Source organism: Dermacentor silvarum, chromosome 1 (genome assembly GCF_013339745.2).
Source record: "Dermacentor silvarum isolate Dsil-2018 chromosome 1, BIME_Dsil_1.4, whole genome shotgun sequence".
Taxonomy (NCBI): Eukaryota; Metazoa; Arthropoda; class Arachnida; order Ixodida; family Ixodidae; genus Dermacentor; species Dermacentor silvarum.
Window position 1 is genome coordinate 291,355,995 of NC_051154.1, and position 14,848 is coordinate 291,370,842.

General features: G+C 46.8%; 1 protein-coding gene across 1 annotated transcript in view; it reads right to left on the bottom strand.

The window, feature by feature from the left end:
• Positions 1-5,554: 5,554 nt before the first annotated feature.
• Positions 5,555-14,848, bottom strand: part of LOC119452848 (uncharacterized) — a 32,222-nt gene continuing 22,928 nt past the window's right edge. The window contains exon 5 of the mRNA XM_037714804.2: positions 5,555-6,961. Within this exon, the coding sequence (XP_037570732.2) occupies positions 6,782-6,961 (180 nt within the window). The 3' untranslated portion in view covers positions 5,555-6,781. The remainder of the gene's footprint in view (positions 6,962-14,848) is intronic.

A 14,848-nucleotide genomic window follows, 5' to 3' on the forward strand; every position in this document is an offset into this window, starting at 1 on the left:
GAGACTGAATTTTACAAGGTCAACATTTGCTAAGAAAACGAAACAGCATTTACATTATATGCTCAGAACCATACACAAAGGCAGAATAATAATCCCATCAGATACATTACAAGCGACAAAAGTGTCACCTGAGTTTTTCTTACTGAAATTACCGCCATTTTTGTATCTGTACAAAGTGAATGATAGGTAATGTATTAACGACTGATGGTTATAGAGTGTTCTGAAGTATGGAATTGACCATATCTCAGGATTTCTTGTGTTGGCAATAATTCGACGACGCTCTAAAGAGGCTAATTGTTTTATGTAGTTCCAAGCTAATTCTGACATGGATAGCGTAATGGATGGTCAAAACGCCTAATTGAATATTTAACATAACTACGCGAATTAATTTTTTAATTAATGATTTTACGGCACATCTTTCAATTTACGAATTATAGCCGCTGAGTTCGCAAGGCATATCCACTTGGAACAAATTCTCAGGACTGAACCAGTTTCGAGATATTAATTTTCAAAGTGTCCGACGAAATGCATGGGCGTTCCAGTTAACTTTTTGAGGAAAACGCTGTTTTATGCATTGAAGCACAAATATAACTTGCCTTAGCGCTAAAATAAAGCCACAGTATCCACACTGGTAATAGTGCGATCGCAAAAGCGGTAACATGGAAATGGTTTGAGGAGTGGTTCTTTGTATAATTTATTTTTCCTTACGCGGAAACAATGTTCGTTTTTGCGGAGAAGGAAAAAAAAATTAGCGTAGCTTGCACTAGCTGCGCAATGCTAAAGAGACAGCGGAGATGATGGGCACCAAGCTGGTCCTGGCTCTTGGGCTAGACTAAGCACTACCAAGTCATCCCCAGAATTTCCCGGAATTTATTTATTATTGCTTGATTATCGATGAGCTATTGATTGTCTATGGATTGTCTATTGCAAGATATTTGCCACGTATTTGGGATAGGCTAAGCACTACCAAGTTATCCGAATTTATTGATTATTGATCCATTATCGATTAGCTATTGATTGGCTGTCGATTGGCTATCGTAAGGTATTGACCACGTATTTGGGCTAGGCTAGGCACTACGAAGTCATCCCCAGCATTTTCGGGAATTTATTGAATATTGATCGATTATCGACTAGCTATTGATTGGCTATAATTTGCCTATCGATAGGCAATTAGTCCCCACCATTCTTAGCTAGACTTATCCAGGCTCAGCTTCGCTAGTTCACAGGTGTATGTGCCATTGCACTTCGACCCTTTCTGCACTGCTGCCAGGATGGGCCCACATTTTTGGATTCAACGGACACATTAGGCCCGGCTGAAACAGCTCCGCGGTTAAATATGAGAACTTCATCTGTTTTGCTATTTTCTTTGATAAGATATAGTCATGTGATAAGATATACAGTCAAGAGAGCGGTGTGGGTCTGAGAACAAACGGGGATAACCGATATTCTAGTTGACATTAAGCGGAAAAAATGGAGCTGAGCCGGCCATGTAATGCGTAGGATGGATAACCGATGGACCATTAGAGCTACAGAATGGATCCCAAGAGAAGGGAAGCGCAGTGAGGACGGCAGAAAACTAGGTGGGGTGAAGAAGTTAGGAAATTTGCAGGTGCAAGTTGTAATCATCTAGCATAAGAGAGGGTTAATTGGAGATCGCAGGGAGAGGCCTTCGTCCTGCAGTGGACATAAATATAGGCTGATGATGATGATGACAGTCATCTTGCATGTGTCACTTCAGCTTGGCACAGAATGCACTGAACCATGCAATGCATAACGGTCGCGTGTGCTCGAAGGCCTACTTAGGCCCTTCAATGAGCGGGCCTGAGTCTGGCCCGGGCCGGTGGCTTCAAGCCCGAGTCCGGCTCGGGCCTGCAGCCTCAAGCCCGGCCCGAGCCCGCCGACAAACGCTTTGGACGGCCCGCGGGCCGGGCCGGGCCGGGCCCGGGTTTTCGGGCCGGCCGGGCTCGTGCAGTGCTCTACGTGCGACAGCCCGGAGCCGCGCAAAGTACAAGTCCGCAGTCGCTGACAGAGTAAAGCCGCGCCCCCTCTCTCCCGCGCTGCCTTCCCGCTTTCCTCCTTTCGCGTGGGAGATTGAATCGCCAGTGCCCCTTGCGCCCGGTTGCAAGATACGCATTTGGTGCCGCAGCTAAACGTCGCCTCCCCTCCCTCCCTCCCTCCCACCCCCCATGACCTTTCGCACGACGGAAGATGTCGTGTGTCGCACATAACAGCATACGGCGCGCCGCGATGATTTTATCGCCGTTGGACTTTATGCGGAACGTCACGGCGACGACGACGGTGACGGCGACGGCGCAAATGCTCTAGGAGTGTCCATATAATTGCTATTGCAATAATAAATAAATAAATAAATAAATGTTTCATTTGTTGGAACAAAGCGCTGGTAAGCAACGCTCAAATAATGGTTTCTACTCTGTCGTGCAAGAGACAAGAAATTTATAATCCTAAGAATTCACTAAAACTTGGTCAGTATCTTCGCCCACGTGTTACATGTGGTGAAAGTCACCCGGCAGAAGTGCTTACAGCGGGGACATGTTGATGGGCTGTCATTGGGCAAAGTACGCTTGCAGCGAGACCGGTCATTAAGCCGTATACAGTGGCACAGCTAGCGCAGTCGTGATGGTCTGGATGGCATCGCGGGCCTCCCTAGACCTGTGCGCTGAAGTACAGCCAGTACAGCCTCTCAAACTTTTCGTAACGTCGCGCGAGCGTCCACGACACGGAATGTCTGTGCCTTATAACAACGATAAACAACGAGATCGGCAATATTACGCACAAGCGCAGAAAGCACTCTCCAGTGTGAGTGTAGCCTGCTATGCTCTTCACTTCAGGAGCGCACACGCCCTGCGTTTGTTGCCCCCGTGAGGTCCCATCGATTACTAACAAAATCTCGTATATTATATACGAGATAAACAAACCACCCCCCCCCCTCTATTTTTTTTCCTTCATGCTAATTCTATGGCGCGCGCACGGATATAGTAATATCAAAGAAAAATGGGAAGCGCATCGAAGACCCAACTTAGTTGTGCACGTGTCAAGCTTCGCGCCTATTTTCAGTTTTTTTTTTCGTTTCTTTTTTTTTTCTGTGCAAACAGAATCGCACAGATGGCCCTGCCAGGCTGCCTGTCCTCCTGAGGTCATCAACATAGAAGACAACGCTTGAACTCGAGTGTTATTTTTGCACATGGGTGCGTACAGCCCCGCCAATTGGTTTTTTTCTAATCTGTCTGCATGCTTTGTGTGAGGTTTGACAAGGCAAATTTTGCGTTGAATAGTAATATTTGCATGGGCCGGCGCCGCTCTGAAGACACGAACACCACACAGAAAATGAAGGTGGGGATTGCGAAGGAATCAATCAACTCGGCTGACGTTATGGGCTAATCGTACTCAGTGTATTCAACAATTCATGCCACCCATTGTATTTTTGTGGGAGTCAAAAGTTAGTAAAATTATATTTTGTAGGTGCAGTACGTGGAATCACATATACTTTTACCTAACATTTAAAACCGACTACTGATAGGGTATTCCCGGCGACCTCCAGTTGCGATATAAGAGTATGACTTATCACCCCACGCCACTTGCGACACTGAAAGGAAGCGTAAATTTCAGACGTGATTTCACTGATGGCGTTGTTCTGGTTTAAGAGGCAATTGTGGACCGCGGGGCAGAAACATAACCTTGGCTTTTTCCCTTCTTTCAAGCAGATACTCTGAAATCGAGTGCGTATCATCATCATCATCAGCCTATTTCTCCAATTATCAGCCGATCTCCAATTACCCCGGCCTTGTGCTAGCTAATTCCAACTTGCTCCTGCAAATTTCCGAATTCCAGCTCCCCACCTAATTCGCTTCAATTGCACAGTAGAAATTTCAGGTCGTCACGGAGGTTTATGAACCGCATTCAAGCATTCGTCTTCGTGATCTACGCAGATGTCTAGGATCCTAATTAAAACTCTGCACCGCCCGACGTTGCCACGTACACCAAGAATTCACCATGACACACGTATACTGACCAAGCCCTCGGTGAGAATACTGCCTCAAGATTACTATTGCCTTCCCAATGCACATCGCCAAACGCAAAATGTTGGCATTCCCTGAATTAAAAACAAACAAAGAAAAATAAATTGATGGCATCTTGAAGCTAAACATTTCGACAGAATTACCTGTCTGGTTGGGAAAATTGATTAAGACTTAGAGATTGACTCCAACAAAATAAGGAAATTTACTAGCCCGACGTTTCGGAACGAATTCGGCTCCTTCTTCAGGGGGTATTCTTCGGAGGTGGCGGTGTGCCGCTTTTGTGTCTACTCGCAGCTGTGAGCGGCACACCGCCACCTCCGAATACCCCCTGAAGAAGGAGCCGAATTGGTTCCGAAACGTCGGGCTAGTAAATTTCCTTATTTGGTTGGAGTCAATCTCTAAGTCTTAATTGATGGCATCTACATGGCGTTAACACAACCGTAAGGTCCTAGCATCTCACTGGTTGCGGGTTTAATTTCCGGCCGCGGCAGGAGCACTCCTAATGGGGGAGAAATGCAAAAACGCCCATGCAACGTCTTTTGGGGGCGCGTTAAAGAACACCAACTGGTCGAAATGAATCCGAAGCCTATCACTACGGCATCCCTCATATCCAACTGGGGAGTTTCGAGCCATTGAACACAGGAATGTTTATTGAATCCACATTTAAGTGACGATGATACGGCTATCGCTACTACTTCTTGAAACATTGGAGACGCAATGACGTATCTTTATTTTTTCTCGCTTATACCGCGAGATCAGTTGATCTACACTACCAGCGGTTGCAGTGTTTTCTGACCATTATTATTGTGGGATATGGGTTGGCAAGGGTGACGAACCTCTGCGAAAACAAGGAATGCTAGGTCGACGATTGCGCAGCTCCGCCTGATGAGTTTAGGAGTCAATGCGTGCGGGGCACAAGATTCCCCCCCCCCCCTCTTTCTGACTTACTGAGTTAGTCGAGAGCGTAGGAGATGGCAGTGCGAGACCAAAATGATCAAAAATTTGAAGCCCTGCAAGCTGCTACTGTGTCACTCTGAAATCCGCAAAGTTAATTATGTAAGCTAAATGAAAAATTTCCACTCGCCTATAGCTGTACCCGAATGCTCCGCGTACGCTTCTAGCAGTCATTTAACGATCAAATCTAACAATAGGGCACACATTCCCTCCCCCACCTTCCCCTGAAAGCGGCTCAATTTGGGAGGAAGAAGAATAGTACATTGGTTTGGCCTTCAGTAATGAATCTCAGTCACCGCTTGTACTCACGCAGGGGTCGAGGAAACGAAGATTTGGCAATGCAACGAAATAGCAAAGCAAGGCACACTATACCGAATATCGCGCACTCTGTAAGGGTCTCTTCTCGTAGGCTTCTTCACGCTTCCAAGAATGCAAGCATCAAAGTCGACTTTCTCACCTTTTGGTCATGTTGACCAAAGACGGGAGGAATGTGAAACACCTGCAGCGCATACGTCTGTTACGCACACCGCAGCAAATCCGACAACTGCTAGGATACGGGGTACAGAGTTTATTCACGACATGCGTCAAGACTAAAAACACGTGCAGTAGCTTCTCACTGTTGGTGACAAGGGCAACAGAATAATACAACTCGCTCATGCACCGCATGACAAAATCGCAACTTAGAAAGTGTCCATGCCCATGCTATTACCAAATGAGAGCGACACACCAGCGGATGAGTAGAAAGATGAGGCGCACTCCATTGCAACGAACTCCACCAGAGTTTCGCTATTTGCAGCGAAAGTGTTCAGGCGTGATTGTGCTGTCGGAGAGGGTAGGTGCATCACGTGATGGGCGCGACAGTCAGTACATTAAGTACCAACATAGGACACGATTGTAGTGTCCAAGAAAGGCGTTTTAAATTAAAAGCGTGATGAACCTTGTGATGAAGAGAAAGAAAGTCAATATAAAATATGAGTATGATATTTGGTGTCCATTAATCGCGTTCAACAATTAAAAATGCGCGCGGTGGTTACACATTGGCGTTTGTCCACCGCGCATCAAGGGGACTGGCAGTGTTTCGCAATGTACGCTGTCAACTCGCAGCAGTGACCCGTTTTGGGGGGGGGGGTTTAAGTTAACACCACGGCCGAGCCGGCAGTAGGGGTTGGCAGAATGTTTTCGCCGAGTAAATAAAGCGCACTCCTAGCGTAATAATTCATCGGGTGGTCAATCTGCACAGAGAAGCTTCGCATAAGTTCGCAGTGAACATTTTTTCCTCATATTTCTGTGAATAAATCTACTGACTATAAGGAAGGATTGTTCCCATGTTTCTTCAGGGTTAAAAAAGTCAGTTTTAGCCTCTAAAGAATAATACGCAAGGGGCACATCAGCTCAAGCCCAGTTAGCCTGCACAACCTCCCGCCCAATGAGGCTGAAATGTCTTACGTACATCGCGCATGCTGGATATCCAGTTTTTTTTTCAGCGATAAGCAATGAACGTGCCATGGCCACGGTTACACGAACAAAGTACGTGTCAAAGCGGCAGCTTGCCAGTGGATTTTTGCACGTCGCCAAACGAGGCGAACGTCGGGCGACGAGTGGTACGGAACGCAGTTCGCTAAACACACAAGTGCTTGACAGAAATTCAAATGCGACGGAAAAACCATTTCACAGAGCATCATTTCGACCTGTTCGACGCAGTTTGTCTCCGCGGTTTGCCTCAATACTGCCTCGCTGTTTTGAGAGAACTAGACCGCTGAAGCAGTGGTTAGGTACAGGCTCAGCACTGGTCATTCGAGCCCCGAGCGGCTCTTGAGCGCCGCCTTGTGAAGCGCACTCAGCTCCAAAAGTACAGCGCCCACGCTGGGACGCTCCTCACTGTCGTGGCTCCAGCAGCGCTTCACCAGATCCTGAAGCTCGACCGCCCCGTCGTTTTCCGCGAACCTCGGTCTTACTCGCCGGCGCACCACCTGAAATAAAATGCGACTCCTAGCACTAGCGTGCAGCGCAGGAGACTCGCATACAGGGCACCCCCAGAGAACTGGATACAAGGTTTTCACGAGAAGTTTCATGCGTAAAACTTGTCTACAGGGTATTTGCATGCGGGCACTGAAGTACATAGTGCGTTGCTAAGTTGGAAGCCGGCATCAGTTACCTCATTCATGCCATACGTAGCTCAAACAGACGACCAGCTCATCGCTCGTGCAACGATTCTTGCATTAAACACACTCTCAGAATTCGCTGCCACGCCATCTCTACGGATGCAATGTAACAGGTCCCAAAGCTTTTCCTGCAACATTTTACGAGACAAAAAAAGTTTGGTCGAGGAGAATCCACCGGCAAACATTTAAATATCGGCCAAATATATTTCATTATCATATATTTTACACTGAAAGCGCTAAGTGCTCTCTTACGTCACTAGGTCCGCGACACGTAAACATCTAGCCGTAACTGTGTGGTCCACAAGTCAAACATTTACTAACACACGCTCATTTTATAACGCCACAAAGAGAGTGAAAACCGGTTCTCTTACGCACACTGCATGCCAGAACATATCATTTTCCGGAAGCCTTCTTGAATGGACAACGGAGGTAGCCGTGCATGTGTCATTTCGCCACTGCATTTACAGCCCGCAGGCTGACGAATCACCGTTGACCGAAATACTTATAAAAGGCTATCACGTACAACCTCTCCAATTTATACGTCTTTTTTCACTGAGAAAAAAAGGTAGAGTATTGAAATACTGAAGCAAGAAGAGATACTCGCAAACATTTATTACTAATGAGCAAGTGCTTGATTTCGGTGTTGTCTCCATATATGGACACAAAATCTTCCGGGATGCCGGGATGCCGTTAAGTGACAGAGTTCTGTCAAAGTTTTTTTGTAGGAGTATCGGAGGTTCGTTTCAAGATTAGGTGGGTATTAAGCGTACCGAGAAGTCTAGGCTACACAATTTCTGTTCGCAGTAATTTATAGGGTGTTCATTTTTAAGTTTTACGGAATTTTTAGAAATCGCGTATGGCAGGTAGCCTAATTTTTATCATTGAGCTCGGTTATTCGGTGAGGCTGACATTAGTAGCATGAGAAATCAAAACACATATTGCCCTAAATAACAAAAATTTGCTAATTAAGTTCTTAGTAATTACTTTACGACACATATTGCAATTTATGAATTGTAGCCGGTGAGCTTGTCAGGCGTATCCACTTGGAATGATTTCCTAAAATGACACCAGTTTGCGGATATGCGCCATCATATTCGCCGTAAAAATGCACTGTTGTTCCACTTAATTTTTAACCAAAATGCTGTTTTACACATCCAAGCACAAAATAACTGGAACGCCAATGTATTTCGTCCCACACTTTGGGAAATAATATCTCCAAACTGGTGTCATCCTGGAAATTCATTTTAAGTGGATGCGTCTTGCAAACTCACCGTTTACAATTCGTAAATTGCAGTATGTGTCGTAAAGTAATTAACTACGAAGTTAAATAATCAATTTTTGTTAATTAGTTGAATATGTGTTTCGATTTCTCGTGCTACTGATGTCCGCCCTCTTCGAATAATCCAGCTCAACGATAACAATTGTGCTACCTCCCAGAGGCGATTTTTTAAAATTCCGTAAAGCTTAATTTCGGTACACCCAGTATATGAAACCTACAGCCGGCAGGTTTCTTCGAACAGTTGCTCGGACCACGCTCACCTGCAGATCGGTGCAAAAGATAACAAAAAATACAAGGGAAATTGGCTCATGACTCGCCGATTGTTCGCAATCGCCGCACGGGTGGCTCCTCGTCTGAAATACCGTGTTTGCAATGATGAACTAATGGAAATCACTGGTATATTTGCGCGATGTGGCTTTGCAGGCATTTATATAGCTTTCTTTTATTACTATGCCTTAAGGCAATCCACCTAGAATTTTTTTAATGAGCGGGGGCAGAACAAGCAAACGACTAAGTGAGCAAGAGACGATGCAGCACTCCTTTAAAAACTGCCATTCCTTGAGCGCACTAGTGCATGGTTGTCTAAAAAAAATTCCGGCTTGATGTCTTTTAACATGAAGTATTAGCGAAACCATAATTGTTTTCTTTGTCCCTCAGCAATTTGGCCATTATGGACGCCTTTATTACTGTTTTAGTTTTTATTAGTTATTACAGTTAGCACGAGTTAAGCCATAGGCACGGTTTGAGCGGTGAATTAAATTTTATGCGTAAGTGTCAAATGATTCATTGAGCAAAACGCAGCTCCACTAACGTGAAACATGGGGAGGTGTGAAGCATGCAGTGATGCACCGCTAATGGGCTCATACTGCCTTAAGCAATGTCTCATAACCGCGTAAACGCGGCCTCCCCATTACGACGACAGAAGAAAAGTGAAATTCTACGCTCGAATGATGAGCGGCAAGGCAGACAGCTGTGGAAGATGACGACGAACGCGGGAGCTGTAGAGCGCGTGCCGAGCGCGAGCGGCTTGCTATACCGTGACGCCGTGCTACAGGAGACGCCGACAGCCTGAGCGCATAAGGTGCTTCGCAACTAAAAGCGACCTCGAAGCGGGCTTCTTAGCAGTAAGGGTATCACTGGTAAGAGGCCTGCTGCTCCAGTAACTTCTTTATTAAGTGTTTGTTGTTGTTCAGCCTTGTAGATAAGTGTTGTAGGGAGCCTTGGTATAAGTGTACCAGTTCAAGAAAAGAAGTAAAATAACATTAAGGTCGCTAGTGGGCTGACTGCTCATACACGAGCAGCTGTGTAGTCCTGTGTCCCATGCGACTATCTGCGCTTTTAACGCGATAGCGTTAAGGGCCCCGTTTAACAGAAAATTCGGTATCGGCGTCGGCGGCGTTGTCCGTTACAAAAAATTCATCCCGAATCACGCATCCCGAACCACACAGGGCCTCCGCGTGGCGCATAGGCGTTAGTGAACTAATTGAATTTCTTAAAGTAAAATGCGCCAGAAAACTACGACTTAGACACAACCTACAGGCATGATAGCGCCGGACTTTAATTTGAATATACGAGAAAACATAATCCTGTTGCGCGGAAACTCAAACACAAGCCACTTTTCCAGCTGCCGTTTGAGGCCTGTCTTAGTGGGAGCAGAGCGCAACGCTCCGTTCCTTGCCACATGATCCAGGTGGCGCTCGCCTCTGCGCATCCGCGGCAGCGGCGGCGTCCGCCATGCGGTGGAAATATTCAGAGCTACTGTGAAGATGGAAGCCAGCGAAGCAGTGACTGTGGTGGGTCTGCTATAGTGAATATTGCTATAGGGACTTTATATATTGTCATTATTCACTATATTGAGAGTCTTCGGTATGTTCATCAAAGAGCAAGGGCACCGATGCCTTGTTTTCGCCCCGCGCGATGGCCATGTAGTGCGTTTGCTGCGCCAAGTCGGCCCCATCGTTATAGACTCGCGTATGAGCCACGGCGTTCACAGCCGCCGCACACTGCATGGCATCATCAGGATCCTGACGTCGGGATCCTTAAAGATGTGGTTAAACGAGCGTCAGTCCCATAGCGAGTCCAAAGGGCAACTGCTGATAACAGTGCTAGCGCGATCTCTACGTCACGAGACAAAGAGGCACAATGATTGGTGGGACGTGCCGCCGCCGAGTATCGCGACACTTGTGAAAGAGGCATCGGCGGTGGTGAGGGGTTTCACAATGAGCCGTCCATCATGCGCTTTGACACATGTGCTAAGGCACAACGGGCGGGAAACCACAATGCACATGGAGCCCAACCACCACGCCCATTCAGCCAAAGCAAATTGTGATGATCGTTTTTTTTCTACACGCGGACACGATCGTGGGGAACCTAGCCCTTAACAGCTGCGCTGTAAAAGAAAATTGGGAAGACGCTTACGCTTCGCCTTTATAGGGCACTTCACCAAACAACATAGCAATATTTGGTTATACGCTGGAAATTGTTACATGCCCTCTAGGGAGGGTTCTGCAGCAAGAGCTTTTCAAACTAGCTCATTAATAGCCGCGATAGAAATATTTCAGTACCGCGAAACCATGCTTTCAAGAGGCGAGTGCCACTGCCAAGAGAGACTCTCGAAGTCACGTGTCACTACCAGCGACGTCACCGCACTGCGATCTACGTAGGCGCACTTCTGCGATATACATCGGCTCTCCGGCTGGCAGCGCGGCGCCCACGAGGAGAAGGGCAAACTGCGTTTAGTTTGAAATTAAACCTGCTTCCGCAGCGCGTAGTGGTGTAATATTTAGCAGACACGATAGTTAGCGCGCATTTTGTGCACTGCGTTTGTCAGCTCAAAATGGGCAGACATGGTAAGGGGCACTTTAAGAGTGGAAAGCGATAGTATTCAAAGATTCCTGGCTGCTTATCAGGCTTCCCGGCAACTGCAGCTTTCTTTTTTCTCCAACTTCGCCTCCGCATGCGGCTGCCAAGGAGGCGAGCGCCATTGGGATGGTACTTTTGCAAGGATCAAACCGCGGCGCGCCGCTGTATGCGTGGTAGAAATGCGCGAAAAGGGGCTTGTGTTTGAGTTTCCGCGCAAGACAATTATGTTTTCTCGTATATTGAAAATACAGTCCGACGCTATCACGTCTGTAGGTTGTGGTTATGTCGTACTTTACTATTTTTCCGACGCATTTTACTTTGAGAAATTTGATTAGTTCGCCCGCGCCTCTGCGCCACGCGGATGACCTGCGTGGTCGGGGTGGTTCGGGATGATTTTCTTGGCCGCGGACGTTGACGCCGAGACCAACACCGACGCCGGATTTTCAGCGACACGGGGCCTTTAACGCTATCGCGTAAAGCACATGCAGACCACAGGTACGCTTACGGACGAGCGCAAGCTCGCGTCCGCGCGCCTGCGCAGACACTGCTGCACAGCTCGTACGCGTCGAAACGCGGTGCGATCTAGGTGAACAGCTCTCTGTTATTGCGCGCTTGGGCTGCCTCGCGTAGGCGCGCCTGGATACGCAGCTAGGACACGGTACATTCAACTCTCAGTGAAGCACATTCAAATATTCACATCATGCAAGAAAGTGCTTGTTTTCTTTTTGAGCTGATCTAATAGCTCTAAGAATATAACAATTATGTTTATAAATATCAAAGTATTTTAAAACAGTGTCAATAACAAAGTATGAAGTGGCGTCTGCCACGGCGTCTATGAGTGAACCCAGTGAGCGCACGCTGTCGCGCGTCTTTGTGGATGCAAACCGCCATTCCTCGCGAGGCCCGGAAGGCGCAACGCGTGTAGACGCGAGCTTGCGCGCGTCCGCAAGCTTAAGTGTGGTCTGGGCATAAAAGAACCAGAAAGCTCGCGTTCGAGCATGGCGTTCGCCCCCAGCGTTTGCAGGTAAGCATTACGGTTACATAAGCTGCAGTTGCCGGGAAGGGTGAGAAGCAGTCAGGGATCTTTGATTGCTATCGCGTTCCACTCTTAAAGGCGAAGCTTAAGCGTCCTCGAAGTTTTTACGGCGAAGCTGTTAAGCGCTAGTTTCCCCAGGATCGTGTCCGCGTGTAGAAAAAAAAACTATCATCAGTGCTTCGGCTCCATTTGCGTGGCGGTTTCCCTATAGTTGTGCGTTAGCACAGGTGTCAAAACGGATGGCTAACATGACTGATCAGTCATGACAGCAATAACATTACATGCTCGTCAATTGCGTCACGATTAACGATAATAAAATCACGTGTGGCGCATACCCGCATTTGATATTCCGGTATGAGCCAGGGATATGCGGGTATGAGGCAGGAACAAAAAAAGAAGCAAGGAAGGTAGGAAGGATGGAAATAAAGAGAGAAAGAAGGAAGGAAGGTAGGAAGGATATAAAAAAAAGAAAGAAAGAGAAAGAAGGAAGGTAAGATAGGAATAATGTGGGCTCATACCCGCGTTGGATATGTGGGTATGAGCCACCGAGAGTAGGAGCGGGAGAGATCTCACAGGATCCTGACGCTGCCGTGCAATGTGCCGCGGCTATGAACGCTGTGGCTCATACGCTAGTCTATGAAGATGGGGCGGACTTGGCGCAGCAAACGAACTACTTGTCCATCGCGTCGGGCGAAAACAAGACGCCGGTGTCATTGCTCTGTGACGAACATGCCGAAGACGCTCAATATAATCAATAATGATAATATAGAAATTCACTATAGCAATATTCACTACAGCAGACCCGCCATAGTCACAACATCGCTGGCTTCTATCTTCACAGTAGTAGAAGGGCTCTGAATTTTTTTTTTTTTTTTTTGATGGGGCCCTGAAACTGTTCCGTTTCGCGCCAGACGCACCGAAAGGATCAGACAAGTTCCGGGTGAACGACGTTTATTAACCCATGCGTGTGGGTTCGTGGCTCGGGCAAGAAAAGGCACCGCTAGCGACCGGCACTCTGCTTTTAACACTTAGTGGCGCATGCGCACTTCGCAGAGTGCTGTAATCAACTGAGCTCCAGCCGACCCAACAGCAACACTTTTTAACTAATCATAATAACGCCCCACTATTAAAGTAGGTCGCCCCACGAACCTCATGCCGGAAAATGTTTTCCAATCCTTCATCAACACCTGAAGTTATCGCACCGATAGCCCGCTTTCTCTATATTTCCATATCCGCTAGTGCGCTGGAAGCTTCCGAGCGAGAAGCCAAGAGAGTGAAGCCTCGGCCAAAAGTGCCAAAAGTTGTGTCGTGGCGGCGAAAGGGCTTGCCGCGGCACCCCGTTGCTGCCGCGGTAGACTTGTCTACACAGAACGCCGCTGCCTTCTCCGATGTCACGCGCAGTCGACGCAGATATGCGCAGTGCAAAAATAAAATTATTTTTTCTTCTTTTTGAGATCGCATACCTAGAAATTTTCATTTATTTTATTTATTTATTTATTTACAATACTGCCAATCTCTTGCGAGATCATAGCATTTTAAATTTATATTTAAATTCATATTTATCAAAATTCATATTTAAATCAAAATTCGCAATTATGTATAACTGAGATTTTTCTCGCGATCAGGAAGTCAGCCAGTAACGTTGGTCGGCCAAGTGCTGTCGATCAGCTTTCGATGACATTGCGGGTGCGAATGCAAGCTTCTGTTCACTTTTGAGACAAGATTGCTGCTGAGTAGGAGCGAGTAGGAGATTCCCTGTTGCATGCAGTGCAATCATATTTGGCTCACATGTTCGCAGGAGCCTCGTTAACAGACTGGCAAGCTTTTTTATATTCAAAAAGTGTTTCAGGGCCCCTTTAAATGCGATCACACATTTATCGGCTTGTTAGTAGTCCATGAATCTTTAAAATGGCGGCTGGGTGAATGCGGCCCACTTCATTTCATTATTTCCTAAGAAACTCATTTCACCACATTACTTCACGGCGTGCTCCTATGCATTGCCTTCACTGCATTGTGTGAGTGCATTGCGCTTTGGTGACAAGTCGGTGCTTTGGTCGCAGATCGAGGCTATTTTAAGGAGACCCATTATTTCGCTAAATTCCAGTTAATTAGCGATAGATAGGTTCTTGTCTGGCCTCTTTTCGGTTTTCAATAAAAGGGTTTCTTAAGTGTGTGATGGTAGGATCGTACCTCGCTGGATAACCAGATATACCTACAAAATGATAAGGAAAATTGTCATCCACTCGACTCTATAGTACGAAGCCACAAAGAAAACCCAATACGGGTTGCTCAGCAGAAAATCTTCACACTTCAAGACAAATTTTTCCTGATCTGGGGATCAAACTCGAGGCCAACACATTTGCGAAGTGGTCCCACAGTCGTGTGGATTACAATTTTCCGGACCCTGACTGCAGCTTGCTGGCTTCCGCAGGAGTCATTAGCCATACCTGACAAATGCTAAGCAGAACGTCAATTCCCAAGGTGCGTGGGATCTGTATAATGTTTCGTTCCTTGCGTC